The 21,424-nt window shown below is 38.1% G+C and overlaps 1 protein-coding gene across 14 annotated transcripts in view; it reads right to left on the bottom strand.

The window, feature by feature from the left end:
- ANAPC1 (anaphase promoting complex subunit 1) overlaps positions 1-21,424 on the bottom strand; it is a 116,835-nt gene that overhangs the window by 40,211 nt on the left and 55,200 nt on the right. For 6 of the 14 annotated variants that reach the window (XM_063789425.1, XM_063789433.1, XM_063789436.1 and 3 more), the window contains 7 exons: positions 18,395-18,473; positions 17,748-17,784; positions 17,583-17,653; positions 15,049-15,227; positions 11,832-12,046; positions 9,436-9,554; positions 5,959-6,230 (listed from right to left, as the gene is read on the bottom strand). In XM_063789425.1, coding sequence (XP_063645495.1) covers positions 5,959-6,230; positions 9,436-9,554; positions 11,832-12,046; positions 15,049-15,227; positions 17,583-17,653; positions 17,748-17,784; positions 18,395-18,473 — 972 coding nt within the window. Of the gene's footprint in view, positions 1-5,958; positions 6,231-9,435; positions 9,555-11,831; positions 12,059-15,048; positions 15,228-17,582; positions 17,654-17,747; positions 17,785-18,394; positions 18,474-21,424 lie in introns of all 14 variants that reach the window. The other 8 variants (XM_063789426.1, XM_016949243.4, XM_063789432.1 and 5 more) reach the window with 3 other exon arrangements.

Genomic DNA, 21,424 nt, shown 5'->3' with positions numbered 1-21,424 from the left:
AAACAAATATATTATTAAAAAGTAGTACAATAAGAAAGTACAAAGTATTATGAAAGAGTATTTTAAAATAGCTTAATTTAGATTGGGAGGGACTAGAGGACTATTAGGGATGAAATCTCTAAAGATTATACAAAGAAATTTATATTAGGACCTGAAGGATGAAAACAAATTAGCCAGGAACAGTGGCAGGAAAGGGGACACTCAAGTTTAGAAGGTGAGGAAGACTGTTTCAGGTGATAAAACAGCACGTAAATAAATGGCTCTGAGGCGATTCAGAAATAAACCCTCACATTAACATCAACTGACCACAAGGGTGCCAAGACAATTCAACAGGTAAAGGGCAGTCTTCAAAAAACAGTGCTGGGAAAAGTGGAAGGACACATTCAAAATAATGAGGCTGAACTCAACACAATATAACAAGTGTTGGCAAAAATATGGAGAGATTGGAACTCTCATGTATCGCTGATGGGGTTGTATAATGGTGCAGTCATTATGGAAAACAGTTTACAGTTCCTCAAAAAGTTAAACAGAGTTACCATATAACCCAGCAATTCCACTCCTAAGTATGTACCACTACTTACCATTACTTCATTACTCTTGAGTAATGAAAACATACATCCGCACAAAAACATGTATACAAATGTTCATAGCAGTATTATTCGTAATAGCTAAAAAGTACAAATAACCCAAATATTCATCAACTTATGAATAAAATGTACATTCATAAAATAAAACATTTATTCAACAATAAAAAGGAATGTATTGCTGATAGATGGCACAACATGGATGAACCCTAAAATTATCAGGCTAAGTGAAAGAAGCCCATACTAAAATACCATATTTTGTATGACTCCATTCATATGAAAGGTCCAGAAAAGGCAAACCCATAGACGCGGAAAGTAGATTAGTGGTTGGCAGGAGGTGAAGTGAAGGTGAGGGGGTGAGGTAGAGGAATGGGGAGTCACCACTAGTGGGTACAAGGTTCCTTTATGGGGTGAAAAAGATGTTCTAAAATTAACAGTGGTGATGGATGCACAACTCTGTGAATATACTAAAAACCACTGTACCACATACTTTAAACAGTGAATTGTATGGTATGTGAATTTTATATATTTATATAAATAAAGATTCCTTTAAAAAAAATAACGCTGTGAAGTGAAAGAGTTTAGTTTGCCAGGGAGCTAAAATAGCCAATCTGTATGGTTAGAGTGTGGGGTAGCAAGAAGAGTGGGGCTGGGTGCAGAGGCTCCCACCTATAATCCCAGCACTTTGGGAGGCTGAAGTGGGCAGATCACCTGAGATCAGGAGTTCAAGACCAGCCTGGCCAACATGGTGAAACCCCGTTTCCATCAAAAATACAAAAATTACCCAGGTGTGGTAGTGCGCACCTGTAATCCCAGCTACTCAGAAGGCTGAGGCAGGAGAATTGCTTGAACCTGGGAGGTAGAGGCTGCAGTGAGACGAGATCACACCACTGCACTCCAGCCTAGGTGACAGGGTGAGACTCCATATCAAAAAAAAAAAAACGAAGAACAGTGGTACCAACTAGGGCTGGAGAAGTGAACAGGATCACACCAGCTCCTAGAATGTATATTAAGAGCAATGGTCGATCCCCCTTTGCCCTCTGGTGTTGGGAATGTTGGCCTTGTTCTAAACCAGTTTCCCTTCACAGAAGTTCAGCCATCATGTGGGATCAGAATAAGGTCCTGGGGCAACTAAAGGTATCTGGCCAAGGGTACATCCGAAGGACCCTACACCGGCCCCCAGTCCCCAACAGCCTGTTCAGGTGTCGGACAAAGACTTCCAATCTTTCCTATCATGTTTTTCCTACTGCTCTTCTGAGAAATGTTACTTAGTTATGTGTCTCTTTGAGAAATTGCTTCTTTTCAGGGCAGGATGCTGGGTTATGCTTGATGAAGCTAAATAAACTGCCAGCCAGATGAGAATTATAGACAAATAATATGCAGGGACCCCCAGGATTCATCTTTGTCTTGAGCTCATATCGAATTCAGAGAAATCAAAGGCAGTTGACAAGGAGGGTCAAGGCTGAGTGCAAGTGAACGCAACTACTCCTGCTGGCTTGATCCTCCCCTGGTCATGAATGGCGGTTGTGCGCACATCCATGACCAAGGCAAGCCTGAGAGACGCCTTGGACTCTAGCACAGCAGAGGGAAAGACTAAGGATGCCTTTTTCTCCCCTCTCTCTTTCTAAATGGGTAGCCTGCACTCCTCTCAAGTGCATTTTGAGACATTGGGACTCCTTTGATCCTCAGACTCTGAAGAAAAAATACCTGGTATTTATCAGTACCAAGGCTTGGCCCAGCTAGAAGTTGGAAGATGGGGAGACCTAGTCAGCTGGGGAAAATAACAACTATAATACTATCCTATAGCTAGATCTCTTCAACCACAGAGAAGGAAAATGGTCCAAAATTCCATATGTACAGGCCTTTTTTGCCCTGCAGAATAACCCCAAGCTCTGTCAGCAATGTATAATAGACCTTGCACTTATAGCAGTGATATCCAGCCAGACTTAATCCAGGCAGAAGGGAAAAAACAGTCTGCCTCCTTAGAAAAGGAGACAGAGGCCCCTGCACCAGCCCAGGTCCCAGCTCGTCTTGGATCATCTCGTCCCGCTTATCCAGGCCCCCTTTTGAACCTCATCCTGTTAGAAGAGTTCAACCTGGATGCGCTCCAGCATCACTTCTTCCTTTACAGGAAATGCATAGTGAAGATGGTCCTATCAAAGTACAAGTCCCCTTTTCTTTACAAGACTTGAGGCAGATAAAAAGAAATCTAGGACAATTGTGTCGACCTTGATAGGTATATTGAAGCCTTTCAGAACCTTACTAAAGTGTCTGAGCTTTCATGGAAGGGTATCATGTTACTTCTCAACTAGACTCTTAGAGCTTCAGAGAAGCAGGCGGCTTTACAGGTCACTGAGACATTTGGGGATGAAATGTTTATCTTATTATGGCACCTACCAAAAGGGGGAAGAAATTAGGGAGCCCTTTCTGACAGCCAAGCAGGCAGCATCCACCAATAATCCTCAATGGGACTCAGACACTGCTCTAGGAAAGTGGCCGAGAAAACATTTTCAGGGATGCACAGTGGAAGATCTGAGAACTAGAGCCAAATCTCTCAATTACATTAAGTTATCAACCATAAACCAAGGGTCTGAAGAGAACCCTTCTGTTTTCCTGGAAAAACTGAGAGAGGCTTTAATTAAACACACATCTCTCTCCTGACTCTATAAAAGGATAGTTAATTTTGAAAGACAAGTTTATAACCCAAGCAGCCCCAGATATTGGAAGAATGCTGCAAAAAGTTAGCTATTGCACCAGACAGTACTCTAAAGAAAATCCTGAAAGTCACCACCTTGGTCTTTTATAATCGGGACCATGAGGAAGCCCAAGAAAAAGGGAGAAAAGGAACGAGAAAAAGGCAGAGGCACTAATAGCTGCCATACAGGCATATAAACCTCTCGATCCCAGGGAGCTTCTCATTCTATGACCGGCTGTTATCAGTGTGGGGGCACTAAAAGAGAATCTGCCCCCGAAATCAGAAGCAGCCCCCATGGCCCTGTCCAATCTGTAAGGGAGACTACTGGAAGACAAACTGCCTCCAGAAACATACGTCCCAAGGTTCAGAGCCGGCTTCTCAAATGGTCCAGCAGGACTGATGGGTCCCAGGGCTCTCCTCCCCAGCTCTGAAAGCCCAGGCTGCATTACCATCCAGGAGTCCTGGGTGAGTCTGGAGGTCAAAGGACTCAGAGGACGGACTTCCTACTCCACACCAGAGCAGCCATTCCTGTTCTCCTCTCCATTCTGGGCCTCCCTTCCTCCCTTAGCACAACTGTGAGGGGCGTCTCAGGAAAGCCTCTGACTTGATATTTTTCTCAATCCCTTAGCTGTACCTAGGGAGACCTTTCGTTTACCTATGCCTTTTTAATCATACCTGAAAGCCCGACTCTCTGAGGTAGGGATATTTTAGCTCACATGGGAACCACCATCCTTATGGCTCCAGGACAGACTCTTTGCCTCCCTCTGGTGGAGACTGATATTAATCCAGAGGTTTGGGCAATTCAGGAAAATACTGGCTGAGCTCAACAGTCTCACCAGTCCAAATCCATCTCAGGGATCTCATCTCCTTCCCTAATTAAAGACAATATCCCCTAAAACCAGAAGCTAGGAAACAACTAGAAGCCATCATTAATAACCTAAGGATGCAGGGCATTGTTAAACCCTGCAACAGTCTTTGTAATATCCTAGTATTGGGAGTACAGAAAGAAACCCAACAGGGAATGGAGACTGGTCCAGGATCTCCACCTCCTTAATGAGTAACTGGTGTAATTAACCAATTTACCCAGTGGTTCCCAATCCCTATACTTTGTTAACTTAGATACCTGAAGGAACTAAATGGTTTGCATTCTTGGAATTAAAAGATGCTTTTTTTTTGCATACCATTATACCCCAACTCCCAAAACTTGTTTGCATTCAGGGATCCCTCCAACCAGACTACCCAGCTAACCTGGATGGTGTTACCACAGGGATTCCAAGACAGCCCCCACCTGTTTGGGCAGGCAATCTCAAAAGATCTCTCTGAGTTCTTTCAAACTCAAGTTAGTCTTAATATGTAGATTACACTCTACTCTGTGCCCCAACTGAGGAAATTTCTCAGAAAGGCAATAAGGCTCTTCTTAATTTTCTAACTGACAGAGGACATAAAGTTTCAAAGTCCAAGGCTCAACTCTGTCAGACTTCAGTGAAGTACCTATGCCTGGTCTTGTCAGAAGGGACCAGGACACTGGGCGAGGAGAGAATTGGATCCATTTTCTCCTTCCTTCTCCCCAAGACCCTCAGCTAACTAAGGGGATTATCAGGCATTACTGGATTCTGCAGCCTATGGATCAGAAATCTAATTAAAAGCATTGCAATGCCTAATTATAACATATCTAATAATCTAGGGGGACATGCCCATGACAACCCTATTTTGCAAAATCCTGGAATAGAACAGTCCATTTCAGAGGTTTTCTTCCTGTCCTTTCTAGGTGTCCCTAATATATGGGCATGGATTTTCCCCCTTTTAGTTCCTCTTTGTGTTCTCATTGTAATACTCATATTTGGTCCATGTGTACTTAACCTCCTTGTAAAATTTGTTTTTTCTCGCCTAGAGGCCATCAAACTCCAAGTGGTCATGCAAATGGAACCTCAGTTGATGGCTCTCTTTTACCAGGGGACACTTAGATAGGCCTCTAAGAGAGACCTGACTGCTGTTTCCCAAAACAACACCCTCCGTCAGCATGAAGCAGAACAGTCATCACCCCTATCCGAACAGCAGTTAGATATACCTCTTCAGAGCAGGGATTGACAGCGGTAGGAGGCAGGTAAATTCTCAGATGAAACTCAACCTTCAAGCCAAGGACAGTCGAAAGCCTGAAAACCAAGCTACAAGTTCTGGATAAATCCATGGACTAGAGAGCTCTCATTCCTGTTTGACATGCTCTCTCCTGATTGGTCCTTATCCTTCACCTACTTTACATATACCCGCCCTTCCCCAGTTGCCTATTTCTAAATGGTGCTTTTTCAAGCATACCCACAGACCAATCAGCATGCACCTCCCCCATTTCAAGCCCATAAAAACCTCTAGACTCAGCCTCGAGGCTGGCAACCCACCTTCGGGTCCCCTCTCGCTGTTGAGAGCTTTCTTGTCACTCATTAAATTCTACCCTGCCTTACTCAAAAAAAAAAAAAAAAAAGCAATGGGAGATCATTAATTAAATGGCTTTGACCAGGGAAGTGACATACTCTGATTTACGCTTTAGAAAGATTATTCCATGTACTATGAGACAAATGGACTTAGAAGTACAAGAATGAAGAAAGAAGAGCAAATAGAGCAATTAGGAGCTACTACAATAGCCAGCCAAGGCACAAAGCCAGGCACTGGGAGCACAGGTCTCACCTTGGTCAAGTAGTCATGGATATTGAGAGTCGCCAGCTTGGTAAGGTGCCCATTCAAACCCAGAGCCATGAGAAAGCCAGCATACTCATTGGCTAACTCAGCATGCTTGGGCTTATTGTAAACAATCCAAGCTGAGTCGATCTGGGAGGCAGGAGCTATCTTCAGGCCAGCAGCCACACCATTATGAAAGCTGGCCCAGCTTGTCATGTTGGGAGGCACATCGATGTTTCCACTATTAAGGTCTACTGTTGTGTTCCGAGGAGGGGCACGCCCTATCCAGCCAAACGAAGAACATAGAGAGAATAACAATTCACAAAACCAAGATTGTTAAATTTAGATCTTTGAGACTAAGATTACTTACGTTTTCTACATTCAAAACCATTAACCCCATAATGCCTGGAATGTTAGGTCTCTGTGACCACTTAAAACTTTTGTACATGTGAGTCAAACTTAATGGAACTGGAAAAACCTTCACTGTCTAAACAGTTCATTGTCCTTTTTGTTAAAATGTATGAGGCTATATAATGAGATAACTGATACCAATTTAACATTATACAGAGATGACTGGGATAATCACTCATTTTTTCTTTCAAACAGAGAGCTTAAAAACCAAAATGAAGACTAACATCACTGTTAAACTATACAAGTTATAAATCCCAACATCTGATGACACTGATGTTAATTTCAAATGTTCTATCCTATATTTTCCCCTAGACATTAAGGAAAAATGACATCTTAAGAAAAGACAAAAGCCAGGCCTGGTGGTGCATGCCTGTCCCAGCTACTTGGGAGGCTGAGGCATGAGAATCACTTGAACCTGGGAGGCAGAGGTTGCAGTGAGCCAAGATCATGCCACTGCACTCCCACCTGGGCAGCAGACAGAGACTGCATCTCAAAAAAGAAAAAAAAAAAGGAAACAAGAACCTTAATAAATCTGCTACAGGTCTTACCTATATATATGCCCCCTTCTCTCTCTTTTTTTTTCTCTCTCTCTATATACATACAGATATAGATATCTAATTATATGCTATCATTTAAAATGCTTAGAGATAGTTTTGTAAAAAACATCCTTTTATAGACTTGAGTCACCCAGTGAACTTCAAAAGGGCATTCACCAGATTATACGTAAAAGGTCCATTTATTTAAGAACAATGTAAATTATATGTTCACAATGCTATATGTTCTCTACAAATTTTTTCTTGATTCTTTTCTTTTTGATCTACATTATACACAGCAAACATTGAATCTTTTTAAATATATTTTGAATATTGTCTTAAGTCACGGATAAAATAATTAACATAAATATTTTAATTACTGCATAAAGTTATCCATTTCACTGCAGCTTTAAAAATACCATTTTTAAAGAGTTCTAAGATGTTATGTAAAATAAATATTAAGTAGATGCAAAGTGTCTTATTTGTAGCATGTACACACACACACACAAAGCACAAAGTAAGACTTATTTGTCTTTACTATATGCTTTTTGTACCTGAAAGCTAACTCAGCTGCTAGTGTTAGCACCACAATGAGTAATAAGTTCATAAGTTACACTTGTACTTTCTCAAAAAAGGCAGACATATCAATATGAAAAAACTGAGTGACCTTTCTGAAACATTCATTCATCATATGCAAAAGACATAATATTTATACACGAGAGAAAATAAAATGCAAAGGGTAAGGTAAATTTTCTTCAATGAGAATAACAACATACAAAAGTACAACAGGCCACATCAGTGTGGGTTAAGCAACTATTTAAGAAAATATTCTTTCCTAAATTAACAGGATAACCTTTCTTTTTGGCCTACCAGAATGACTAAAAGAATAAAATGTTGGATTAATGTCATAAACACATTTTAAATCATGCAAATTCAATTAAGTGTATTCGGAAAAAAAGATGCATGTATGTATTTTTTAAACCCACCCAAGTATCGCTTGAGTGCTACATCACCCAGATTGAATGCATTTTAACATTTGCCAATTTTGCATTAGATTTTCTTTTTAATCTGCACTTATTATATGAAATCTTTCATATAAACAGTTGGAAAGACTACTAAAATGAACATCTATATACCATGCCTTCCATCAAGAATCAATAATTGTTAAAATTTTGCCATAGGTGTTTTACCTCTGAGACAATTTAAATATAAAAGCAACTCTGCTCACTATGTCCCTCAGTGAGATTAGGGCTCAGAATAAGCATGATATGGAGATGGGAATGTGTTCTTTCACTTAGTCAATCTCATTTCCTGCATGCTGCTCAAAGCACAAGCTTTTCACAAATCTGAGTGGAACTCTGGATTTTTTAAAGTATGCAATTTAAAATACTGTATAATTATGTTTGCATATATTATGTACTATTTATCATATATTAAATTATACATTATATACTACCACATATACTATACACTACTACAACATACATTATATACATACATTTTGTATAGGTTTCACAAAACCATATATACTATAATAGAGTTTCAGTGATAATTTCAACTATGTAATTGTCACCTTTAGAACACATTCAAATCAGCATTAGGAGGACATGCACTATAAAATTCATTGTAATCAAGACTATAACTACAGTTATATATGGCAGAAATAAAAACTTGTGCCAACCAGAAAGGCAATTTGACATGTTCCTTAAAACCATTCATCTTGCTGTCCTAAGAGTTCTACTTCTAAGCATTTAGCCTAAATACACAGGACGAATACGCCCCAACAATGTTTATAATACCAAAAAACTGTAATTTCCAACAATACCAGGCTGCTTCTATAAACTATGGTATATCCACTGAATGAAATACTCTGAAGCAAATAAAAATGAATGTATCGATTAAAAACACGTGTATACAATACATACACATAATTATAAACACATACATTTATTTGCTAGATATAAAAGGATGTTCACTGTAAATTTTTTTAAAAATCTAAAATAGATTTAAATTTTCTGATAATTAAACAAATATAAAATTATAAATATGTGGAAATAAACTTAGTAAACATATATACTAAAATGTTAAAAGGAGTGACTCAGAAGAGTGGGAGTACTGCAAGTGACCATTGTTTCTCTTTTTGCTTAGTACATTTCTTGATTTATACAATGATCATCTGTTTAAACTATGACATAAGACATTTTAAAACTAAATATTTTTACAATTATACTTAAGATTATTTAAAATTCAATAGTCTCATCATTATCAATAATATCTTTCTGAACTTTTCCAAGTGACTTTTTATATCTTGAAATCACCTCATTAAAAAGCAAAAATCAGTAATGAACTATATTCTGCTTCTCTCAAAGTTTAGTTTGACATGGCATTTGAGCTGTGATAACCACTACAGCAGCTATTAGGAAAATTTAAAATCACTGGGGCTAGAGAGAGCATTTCTTTTGTTTTAACTAATTTAAAGAACTACACTTAATGCATGTACTTAATCATTTTCCTTTCTCATTGAGCCCAGAATTTAACATACCAGTCAGATTCAATTTAGGAATAGGCAATGGCTCTGTTGGAACAGGATGGTACGAAAACAAGGTAAACATTCCTCGTCCTACAGGAAGAGCCATAGTTCGCTGACACAATTGGAGCAATCTGTAATTAAAGTAAAAACCAACATGTGAAAATGTTTAAAGCAAAGCGCAATTGAAATATCATCTGTAAGTATTTCAAAAGAAGGTGTACTGTGTAAGATGAAGTTGTCTCAAAGTAAATTCATACAGAGATGTGAGTGAACTACCCAAACATGATTATTTTCATTTTAATATTCTTGTTCCTATTACACTCTTAGGGAGAGACATATTTCCTCTGTTTTGTTTCATATTTACATTGAATGAAAACCACCTGGCCTATAAACCAAGCCGACTCTCTCTAGGCATTCAAAAAAAAGAAATTTAAAATTCCACTCCGATGGATGCTAACCTTCTCAAAGGAAAATACAGTACTTTTGGGGTTTTTATCACTGTGTTAATTTCAGTCTAGCTGTCCTCAGTACATGTGGGATCCTCCTCCCATCCCTTTTGCCAATACAGCCTCAGAAGTACCATTTCTGTGGCCTGCACACAAGAAAATAAACAAGGTCCTTGTGTTAGAGGTGAATGGATTTCATGGTGTCTCCAAGGGAAATACAGATTGGTTTCACTTACATGGTGGCTAGATTTATAGGACTAATACCATTATGTATCAGGTATGTTCAAGGTTAAAATGGTTTCTGTCGGCTCTACTGTGAAATTAATACACCACTCTTCAACTTGTTCCTATGTTAAAATAGCTTAACATTCCATATAGCCACTTAAAAAAAACTAACAGAAATTTTGGAAGTAGGGCATTTATAACTAAGAAACGCCTATACAAGCTATATCTGAAGACACAGAAATATCCCTTCAGAGGCTGACAACTGACAAACATTTTCTCTGCAGACAAAGCTATTCATAAGCATACTCCCTCCTTAACTGGACACACATAACTGCTTTTCTAGCTAACTGGAAAGAAAAATTTTGCTGTCTTAAAGATTCTCTGGGAACACAACCGCAACATTAATTTGGGATCAGGAAAATTCAAAGCCAAGAGGCTGTTGCAACCCATAGAATTTTTTTAGAGGAAATCTTACACATAATTCACTTCAACTTTGTGCAAGTAACAAAATTATAATGAGAACAATATTATATCCCCTGAATATAAAATGCCACTGATAAGATGTATCATTATTTCATGAGAAACTAAGAAAGAAAAAGCACTGCCAATTAAACTATGACACCTGTTCACTGAAATACACAACTGATTTCAGAGATATTAAAAAGTGAAAAAACTTGCATCTTAGAATCAATGAACTCTACTACTAATAATGGCTGACTGCACTGAGCTTTACTATGTATTGAGCAGTATTCTAAGTGCTATGTAAAAATAATTCACTTGATACACAGCACCATCCCATGAAGTATGCCTACTTTTACAGATGAAGCAACTGAGGCAACAAGAGGTAAAGTAATTTAACCAAAGTCACCCAGCACAGCATGGCCATGCCTGGCTCTAGAGGCCATGCTCATAAATCCTATGCTCTAAACTCAACTTCTGTCACTCCATCTTTTTATTCACAGGTGACTAATAACTGGGTACATGTGGAGAGGAAACAGTTAATAGGGAAATCACAACTAATTCAGATCTTCAGCAGCCTGTGGCTAAGTGTGGGTGACGGTTCCCCTCAAAACAGTACCATAAAAAAAGTAAAGAGAACTAGAAAACAGTGGCAGATGAATGATAGATGATAGAGACAAGCAGATAAAAGAACAGGAGAGAATTTTAAAACAGAAGTGTCCCAAGAGAATAGCTCTGGAATGTCATAGGCATGTGAGTCTTATAATGTATCAAGGGATGTATCCTGTGCAGGGGAGTGGCAGAAGAAAGGCTTATCTATTTTTATTTGGAGTATCGTCTATCATATCCAAAAAAAAAAAATACTCATACAAGTTTAAACTACACTAAAAACCCCACTAACCTCAAAATCTATTCCTGATCAAGACACAGAAAAACAAGTCCAGTGTTTTCCTTGTTTGTAAATTCTTAAGGTAACTATCAGGCAAAATAGTTTTACATTCACCTTTTCTAAAGAGTAAACCGTTATATGTATTTCAAGAGGAGGACGGTATGAAATACAACAATTACGTCCTCAAAAGCCAAAGACATTTTGCTAACACACGTGGTTTGTTGAAGTTGGATGAAAACTTAAAACACAGGGCATATTTTCACTTGAAAGTATCTTTTAAATCTCTTTAGGGTTTTAAATGCTAAAAACTTGAAGGAAAAACAAATATAAACAAGACACAAATGTAACAATGAAACGTGACAAGAGATAGTGCGCGTGTTTTCTTTCACCTGTTTTCCTTTTCCTCGATGAACTCGTGGTCACTGAGCTCTGGGTACTGCACTACGTTGACACGGACAGGATGCGCACTCTGAAGAAGCCTTCGCACATCCTGCACCCTTAAATCTTCACTCCATATTAATGACATGACCTCGTGATTCATGTCATTCATGCCATCATCTTCCTCCTCAGTTTCTGTTCCTGAAGGAACATCTGATGAGAGCACCTGAGTAACAGACTTTATTGTAATAATAATTTCAAAAGCAGTTAACATGCACTTGCTGAACATGAGGATATATAGGCTGATGTGCCATGACTATACTAGCACAGAGAAAATATGTTTTCCAAAGCAGGCATGGGTTGGAGCCACAATGTATACTGGGACTCTAATCTACAAATCTTTCTAAAAAGTACTATATTGCTGGCCGGGTGTGGTGGCTCACACTCTGTAATCCCAGCACTTTGGGAGGCCGAGGTGGGCGGATCACCCGAGGCCAGGGGTTCCAGACCAGCCTGGCCAACATGGTGAAACCCGGTCTCTACTAAAAATACAAAAATTAGCTAGCCAGACACAGTGGCGCACTCCTGTAGTCCCAGCTACTGGGGAGGCTGAGGCTGGAGAATCACTTGAACGCGGGAGGCAAAGGTTGCAGTGAGCCGAGATCGTGCCACTGTACTCCAGCCTGGGTGACAGAGTGAGATTCTGTCTCAAACAAACAAACAAACAAAAGTACTACATTGCCTACTTGGAAATATTTGGAAGTGACAGGGAGAGTTTAAATTTAGAACAACAGTCAAGGGGCTGGATACAAACAGAGAAATATTCTGAATAAACTATTAAAAAAAATCTAACTACATCCTCATCATTTTTTAAAAAAATTTATTGCAAGTAGAATATGAATACTAGTCACTGCTAATAATGCTAATTTAAATATTGTCTGTTCATTAATAGAAGGAGAAGGAAAAAAGCCTGAAAGGATATACACCAAGGGTTGGGGAAAGTCACACAATGAAATACTTTTTACTTTACTACTTTAAATAGACAGGATCATGGTGGGATTTCATTATTAAGTTTTTTTTTTTTTTTTTTTTTTTGAGACAGTGTCTTACTCTGCCACTCAGGCTGGAGTGCAGTGGTGTGATCCTGGCTCCCTGCAACCTCAACCTCTTGGGCTCAAGCAGTCTTTCAACCTTAGCCTCCCGAGTAGCTGGGACTACATATGTGCACCGCCCACCCAGATAATTTTTTTTATTTTTTGTAGAGACAGAGTCTTGCCCTGTTGACCAGGCTGGTCTTGAACTCCTCACCTCAAGGAGATCCAACCACCTCAGCCTCCCAGATAGCTAGGACTACAGGCACATACCACCACACCTGGCTAAATTTTTTTAAAAATTGTTTTAAGTAGAGATGAGGTCTCACTATGTTGCCTAGGCTGGTCTCAAACTCCTGGGCTCAAGCAGTCCTCCGCCTTGGCCACCCCAAAGTGCTGAGATTACAGGCATGCGCCACCACACCCAGCCAGTTTTCACTATTTTTAAAAAAATGTGTTTCCAATAAAAATTTCTTAGAAGGAAAAGTACTGAACTGCAGCAAAACAAGTAAGAGGGTAAATTCCTTGATTGTCATCATGTTCTAAGCCCAGCATGTGCTTTAATATGGGGCTTCCCAGTCCAAATAATTAAATCTAACTGCAACACAGATGTGAATTGCGTGGAATCATATCATATTCTCTCAAAAACAGTATTATACTCTTTTAACAAAAGAATAACTCCAAGTTGAAATGTTAAAGTTTTGCAACATTTAATGTGAAACCAACAAGGTCAGCCTGAAAAAAAAGTAGATACGACCAAATAATCACTTTTAGTTCCTAAAAATTCATTTTTAGTTCCTATAAAATATCTAATTTAAAAAAAAAAACTATATTCTAATGGGTGAGTTAGCTATAAAACATAGTCTCAAACAGTGACAAAATAAATTTAGATGGGATTAATTATAAAATGTAGCCTCAAATAACTGAACAAACTGTATTTAGACTAATTACTTAAAATCACATTCAAATACAGATTAATGTTTTAATGCTAATGGTGCTGAACTGCTCTCTCTCACAGGAAAATCATTTTATAAGCAAAAAGATTTGTTTTCTGTTTAAAACAGGATGTAAATACTAATTCAACGAAGAGCTGTGATAGAGGTGCAGATTAAAGGAGAGACGTGCTGGAATGACCCTGCTGGAGATCAGATGCCCATGGAAACTGACTCCGGCATGGGTACACATTAGGCAACTCTGAGGTTAGGAATAAGTTTTGATATAGGCTCTGAAGAAGTAGTAATAAGACCTAAGGTGACTCATAGTTACAATGTACTAATTATTATGTATTGATTCAAAAGCTACTAAGAGGTAAGGCCAAATTCCCACTGTCTTCTCAGGGACATGAACATAAAAGAGTCACCAGGAGTGGAATTATTATTCCTGAATCCTCCTTGATGAGATTCTACTGTTCATTTTTTAAAGTTACCTAGAATTCTAGAATAAGTTTTAAAAGTTTCATTTTCAAGTTTTGAGGATGATTTAAAAAGGTAATTGGAGAGTAATGAAATAATTTAACTTTCTACTTGCAGGATTCCTAGAACTCATTTAAAAAAAAAAACAGACTTAATGATTGATGAAAGACAGTATTTCGGGAGGGATAGCTTAAGACATCTTTTTAAACAACTCTACTGAAAAAAACACATTTTTTCCCTGGGGCTGCAGTTTTATGTGATTAAACAAATATGTTTACACCTATTTAAAAGGTTAAATTCAAAAAATTCAACACATCAAAAAATATGCAGTAGAAAATATTTATATATAATTACTCATCCAAATTCAGGATATATGTGCTCTCCCTTTTCCTATGTAATAATTACAAAGTGGTTAATTACTAATATGGTACAAGTAGGGAAACAGCCATGGTAGTTTCCATGACTACCCTCAGGACTTGTCCTGATTCAAGGCAAAGAAAGATCCAGGCACAAGACAGAACATTCACAAAATCTCCTGCTCCTAATGCTCAACTTAACAATTAATAAGACACGTACAATTACAAACCCCGTCTGGCATATAATATAAAAGACAAGCTAATATATATACTTAGAAAAAGCCTTAAAGGAAAATGAAGAACATTTCTACTTTATGATTTTATTTAAGGCTAAAATTGGAACTCTGAACTTTCTATGTTGATACTCACAGACTTCCCTTTGGGTAAGTTTCCTTCGCAGGCCTGCTTGGAAAGATCCTGACGTCCAATCAAGAGACAGACAGCTTCTGGCCAGTCTGAGGCAGGCTGCTCACGACAGTGATAAATTGCATCTCTGATGGGAAGAGCAATTCCAAAGGGAAGAGTTTCCAAATCTCTTAAAGTGAATCCTAATGGTTAAAGGAAGAGAGAAAAATTTTAATTTAGACTTGCCACTGTCCCAATTATCCTGACTGAAGTTGGCAACAATATCTATCCTGACAAATAAATTCATTTTATTCATCTTACTGCCAGACTAATGTCTTAACATCAGGGACTAGTATAGGAAGTCTCTTTGAAACAACTTGTAAAAACCTGAAGAAAAAAAGACAATCTAATAGAAAAATATAAAGGACAGAAAGACATTTCCTAGAAGGGGAAACATAAATGGGCAACATGCATATGAAAAGATGCTCTACCTAATTAGTGATCAGGAAAATGCAAATTAAAGCCACTGAGAAATATAAATGTCAAAGCCAATCAATACTAAATGTTGGCAACTATGTAGAGCAATAATAATTCTTTTTATTCTTTTTTTTTTTTTTTTGAGATGGAGTCTCGCTCTGTCGCCCAGGATGGAGTGCAGTGGTGTGATCTCGGCTCACTGCAAGCTCCTCCTCCCGGGTTCACACCATTCTCCTGCCTCAGCCTCCCAAGTAGCTGGGACTACAGGCACCCACCACCATGCCCGGCTAATTTTTTTTGTAATTTTTTTTTAGTAGAGACAGGGTTTCACTGTATTAGCCAGGATGGTCTCGATCTCCTGACCTCGTGATCCACCCGCCTCGGCCTCCCAAAGTGCTGGGATTACAGGCATGAGCCACCGCGCCCGGCCCGAGCAACAATAATTCTTATCCATAGCCAATGGTAGTGTAAACTGGTACAACCACTTTGGAAAACAGTTGGTATGTATAGGTCAATCCACCCATTTGATCCATCAACAGCCATATAGAAACTTATACCCATGTACACCAAGACACAGGTATAAAAATATTCATTAGCAATACTGGTTTGTTATGGAAAAAAAAAAGAGATGGAGAAAGGGGTGAGTCCGATTGTCGATCATCAATAGAATGGGTAATTAAATTATGATATGTTCAAACAAAGTAATCCCTATATCAGAGAAAATGAATGGCCCACTGCTACTGCTACATGAGTCGACATGGATGAATCTTTAAAAAACAAAGTTGAGTGAAGAAAAAGGAACACATATTTACATCTATGTATTTTCAAAACTACATAAGACCTAGCAATTTATAAAGATGTAAAACTATAAAGAAAAACAAGAGTAAGGTAACACAAATGTAGGTAGGGCAGTGGTTCACTATAACACTGGGGTGTGTGACAGGAGGGGACCATCCAAGAACAGATATGTGAGGGCCTTCTACTATGCGGGTAATGTTCTGTTTCTAGGGGTGGGTGACCAGTACATCAATACTCACTTTAGTACCATTCTCTAAACTAAACATATACGTTTGACATATTATTTTGTAAGTACACCATATTTCATATTTAAATTTTTTTTATCCTCAGGTTAATTAAATCATGTTTTTCTTATGATTTTCTAAATTTTATAATACTATGCATTATTTATAATATAAAAAGTCGATTAACTATTGAGGCAAAAAATGTTTCCTTATATGAGAATAACACTTATTAAATATTACGCAATATACAAATGGATAGAACTAATCCAATATTTTTCAGCATAGGTATCCTGTATGTATACTATGCAACAGTTATTGTCATTTTTAAGGTAAAATGCGAAAAAAAAAAAAACCTGTCAGAAACTTCATTTAGAACATACTTTAGATAAGACTTCAAAAACATCTTTTAATATTCATTAAAACTTTACTTTTTAACATACATCCCATCTAACAGCCTCATTTTTAAAATCATGTCTTCGTGGCAGTAATTTTTGTTTTTCAGTTCTTTGTGAAAAAAAATTTCTTTGGTATTTTACTTAATTTAAAACCTAGGAGCATAGGTTTGGGGAATAGGGAATATAGAACTCTTTTCCTTCCTCTTCCTCTTCCCAGTTCAATGTTCATCTTGGTGCCTGAAATCCCTTCGAAAGTGCATTTATCCTTCAAAAGTATACCCTGAAATGTTTATATTATTGCTTTTAGACTTTGCCAAAACCACCCATTTCTGATATCTGAGTATCACAATGATTTCAGGTGTGTATGTAGGTGATTAGAGTTCTCCATTCTCAGAGACCAGCTTACATAGCCACAGCCTCAAATGTTCCAATTAAATGGCAAATAAAGATTCCTTATGCATCAAGATAAAAAGGTGGTATCCCAAATATTATTATATGAAAGTTGTGAGATGGTCGAGAAAAAAAGAACATGGCTTGATGAACCATAACCTCAATCTCGTGAGGCCTGTTCACAAAGCCAGAGCCGCTCTCTCCTCATGCCTTCCACTTCTAGCTGGTCTAGAGGAAGCACGGCCTAGTTAGGAGGTAACAAAGAAGCTCTCACCTACATTAGTCATCCAGACAACCAATCTTTCAGCTAGACTAGAAACAGATGTAGAATGCCTGAAACTAAACCTATAAGAGAATAAAACATAAAGTTATTAAGCAGAACAGTAAATAATATTGTTTTAAGTGTTTGACATAAAAGCACAGTCTAAATAAAAGTCACCTGTTTTCCTCTTGTTCTACTTGCAACTTCTGGAGGGCTAAAAGGCAACAAAATGAAACTTAATTTTGATAGTCATCCTGGTAAAGAAAACATGTAACATGTAGAAGACATTTGAAAATAAGAATCAATTAGCAAACAACATCTAAAAAAACAATAAAATAAGCAATACTGTGGCAGGCTGAAAAGTACAGTCAAGGCCCTCAGAATACTCAGGGGACTGGTTAGGACACCCCATGCGAACCCAAATCCGTGCATGCTCAAGTCCTGCAACTGGCCCTGCAGAACCTGCATATGGGTTTCACATCAGAGAATACTGCATTTTCTATCTGCATTTGACTGAAAAGAATTTCATTGTAAGTGGACCCACACAACTCAAACTCATGTTGTTCAAGAGTCAATGGTACAATAATTTCCTTCAGGCTAAAATAGTCCTTTTTACCCGCACTGAAAATACAAGATGTATTAGATTTTAAGTAATCCTGATACCTGAAAATTAGTTGTGGACAACAGACTGCAACAGACCAGAACAGTACTAAAAAGGTAAGACATGGCCGCCAAAGCAAACAAGAAAAATTCAATTCTTTTTTCAATTCTGATACTGACATTTACAAAAATTTGTTTCCAGAGGCAACATTGCACCAACTTACCTATAGTTATTCTGGTTAAATACTGTGAGGATTCATCAGAAACCGAGCTCTCATCACCAAGTATGTACAGTGCAATACTCTGCAAAAGAAGAAAATTAACATTATTTTTCTCTTTTCAGAGACAGCATCTCACTTTGTCACCCAGGCTGGAGTGCAGTGACACAATCACAGCTCACTGCAGCCTCAAACTCCTTGGCTCAAGTAATCTTCCTGCTTCAGTCTCCAGAGTAGCTAGGACTACAGGCACACACCACCATGCCCAGCTAATTCTTTTATATTATTTTTATTTTTTGTAAAGATGGAGTCTCGCTGTGTTGCCCAGGCTGGGCTCAAACTCATGACCTCGAGCAATCCTTCTGCCTCAGCCTCCCAAACTGCTGGGATTATAGGTATGAGCCACCACACCTAGCTACATAATTGAAGTATAACTAGAAAATAATTATAACATAGAATAATTCATCCATTTTAGGTGTACAGCTCTGTGAGTTTCGACAAATGTTATATCACATAACCACTACCACACTCACAATATAGTATACTTTCATCACACCAAAAAGTTCCCTTGTTCCTTTTGTAGTCAATCCTTTCCTCCTACACTCAGCACTGGAAACAATTCATCTGTTTTCTTGCTCTACAGTTTTGTCTATCCTACAATATCATGTAAATGAATCATATGATATGTAGTCTTTTTTGTGCTACTTCTTTAACTTAGCCTAAGTCTTTGAGATTCATTCACGTCTCTCCAAGGATCACCAGTTTCTTCCTTTTCATCCTAAGTAGTATTCCATTATACAGACATACCAAACTTTGTTTACCTACTCAAAAACTGATGAACATTTGGTTCCAGTTTGTGGTCACTATGACCAAAGCTGCTTTATTTATTTATTTATTTATTTTTTTTTTTTTTTTTTTTTGAGATGGAGTCTCACTACGTCGCCAGGCTGGAGTGCAGTGGCACGATCTCGGCTCACTGCAACCTCCACCTCCTGGGTTCAAGCGATTCTCCCACCTCAGCCTCCAGAGTGGCTGGAATTACAGGCATGCGCCACCACGTCCAGCTAATTTTTGTATTTTTAGTAGAGACAGGGTTTCACCATGTTGGCCAGGATGGTCTCGATCTCCTGACCTCGTGATCCGCCCTCCTCGGCCTCCCAAAGTGCTCAGATTATGCCACCGCACCTGGCCCCAAAGACATTCACATACATGCGGGTCTTTATGTAGGCATATGTTTTCATTTCTCTTAAGTAAATACCAAAGTGTATGTTTAACTTCACAAGAAACTGCCAAACAGTTTTGCAAAGTGCCATGCCACTTTTGCAGTCCCACCAGTAATGTATGAGAGTTTCGGTTGCTCCATATCCTCACCAAAAGTTATTTTCAGTCATTCCAACAGGTATCGAATAGTGCTCTCTCACTATCTAAGAAGTATCTAGTAGTACCGAGCTGTAGTGTTATTTGCTTTGAAGAGGAAAAGAAAAAGATAAGACAAAGGAAAAAGTCTCTCAAAAGAGTTAAAATATTCAACATATAACACAAACACAAAAGTACATAAGATCTCTCTATTAAATGAGAAAACATACATAAAGTTCCTTGAAGACAACAGGCTCCCAATAAATGTTATCTCACTTCCTTCCTTTCCCTCATTTCAACAAATGGTACACAGACAATGCCATCTCCGCATATACAAGTGACTCAATAGAAAAAGAGCCACCATAAGCTAGAAGGTTACTACAAATGTCTCATTAGCTAAACATCACATAAAAAAAATTTATCACTTGCGGTCAGGAGTTCAAGACCAGCCTGGGCAACATGGTAAAATCCCATCTCTACTAAAAATACAAAAATTAGCCAGGTGTGATGGTGTGCACCTGTGGTCCCAGCTACTCAGGAGGCCGAGGTGGAAGGACTGCTTGAGCCCCGGGAGGTTGAGGCTGCAGTGAGCCATGATTGCACCACTGCACTCCAGCCTGGGTGACAGAGTAAGACCCTGTCTCAAATAAAAAAAATAAAAAATTAAAAAAGTCCAATAAAGCTTATAATGACGAAACCAAAAACCTATCAACAAGGGCTTCTGTTGATATTTTTCAGAATATTTTTATAAATAAAAATAAATTAATATTTTTATAAATAGATCTCTGAGCTGACAAGTTATAAAGGAATACCAAGAGGATAAAACTAAGATGAAAGGCCAGAGAGGTAAACTGAGCACTCATGCCAGTTTTACTGAAAAGACATTCACAGAAAAACCTATAGAATGGGAGAAAATATTTGCAAATCATGTATCTGACACATTAATATCTAGAGCATAAAAATGCCTAAACTCGAAAATAAAAATCCAATTTTCAAATACACAAAAGATCTGCATAGATCTTTCTTCAAAGAAGATACGTAAATGGCCAATAAACACAAGAAAATATGCTCAATATCACTAATCATTAAGGAGGCAAATCAAAACAATGAGATATCACTTCATAAATACTAGGATGGCTATAATTTTTAAAAAAACAAATAGAAAATAATAATATGTGTTGGCAAGACTGTGGAGAAATTGGAACCCTTCCTCTTGCATTGCTGATTAGGATGTAAAATGGTATAGCCACTATGAAAATGAGTTTAGCAGTTCCTCAAAAAGTTAAACATCGAACTACCTACCATATGACCCAACAATTCCACCACCAGGTGTATATTAAAAAGAACTGAAAGCAGAGACTTGAACAGATATTTGCATACCCATGGTTCACAGCAGCACTATTCGCAACAGTCAAAAGGTGGAAACAACCCAAATGTCCATCATCAGGTGAAATGATAAATTGTGGTATATCCATACAATGGAATACTATATAGAATACTGCCTTTAAAACAATGTAATTTTGATACATGCTACAATATGAATGAACATTGAAAACATTATGCTAAGTGAAATAAGCCAGACACAGAGAGATAAATATTGCTTGATTCCCATAACATGAGGTACTTACAAGAGACAAATTCATAAGAAACAGAATGGAATTACTAGGGCCTGGGAGGAAG

Source organism: Pan troglodytes, chromosome 12 (assembly GCF_028858775.2).
Source record: "Pan troglodytes isolate AG18354 chromosome 12, NHGRI_mPanTro3-v2.0_pri, whole genome shotgun sequence".
NCBI classification, from domain to species: domain Eukaryota; kingdom Metazoa; phylum Chordata; class Mammalia; order Primates; family Hominidae; genus Pan; species Pan troglodytes.
This window is presented reverse-complemented; position numbering and strand designations above follow the sequence as displayed.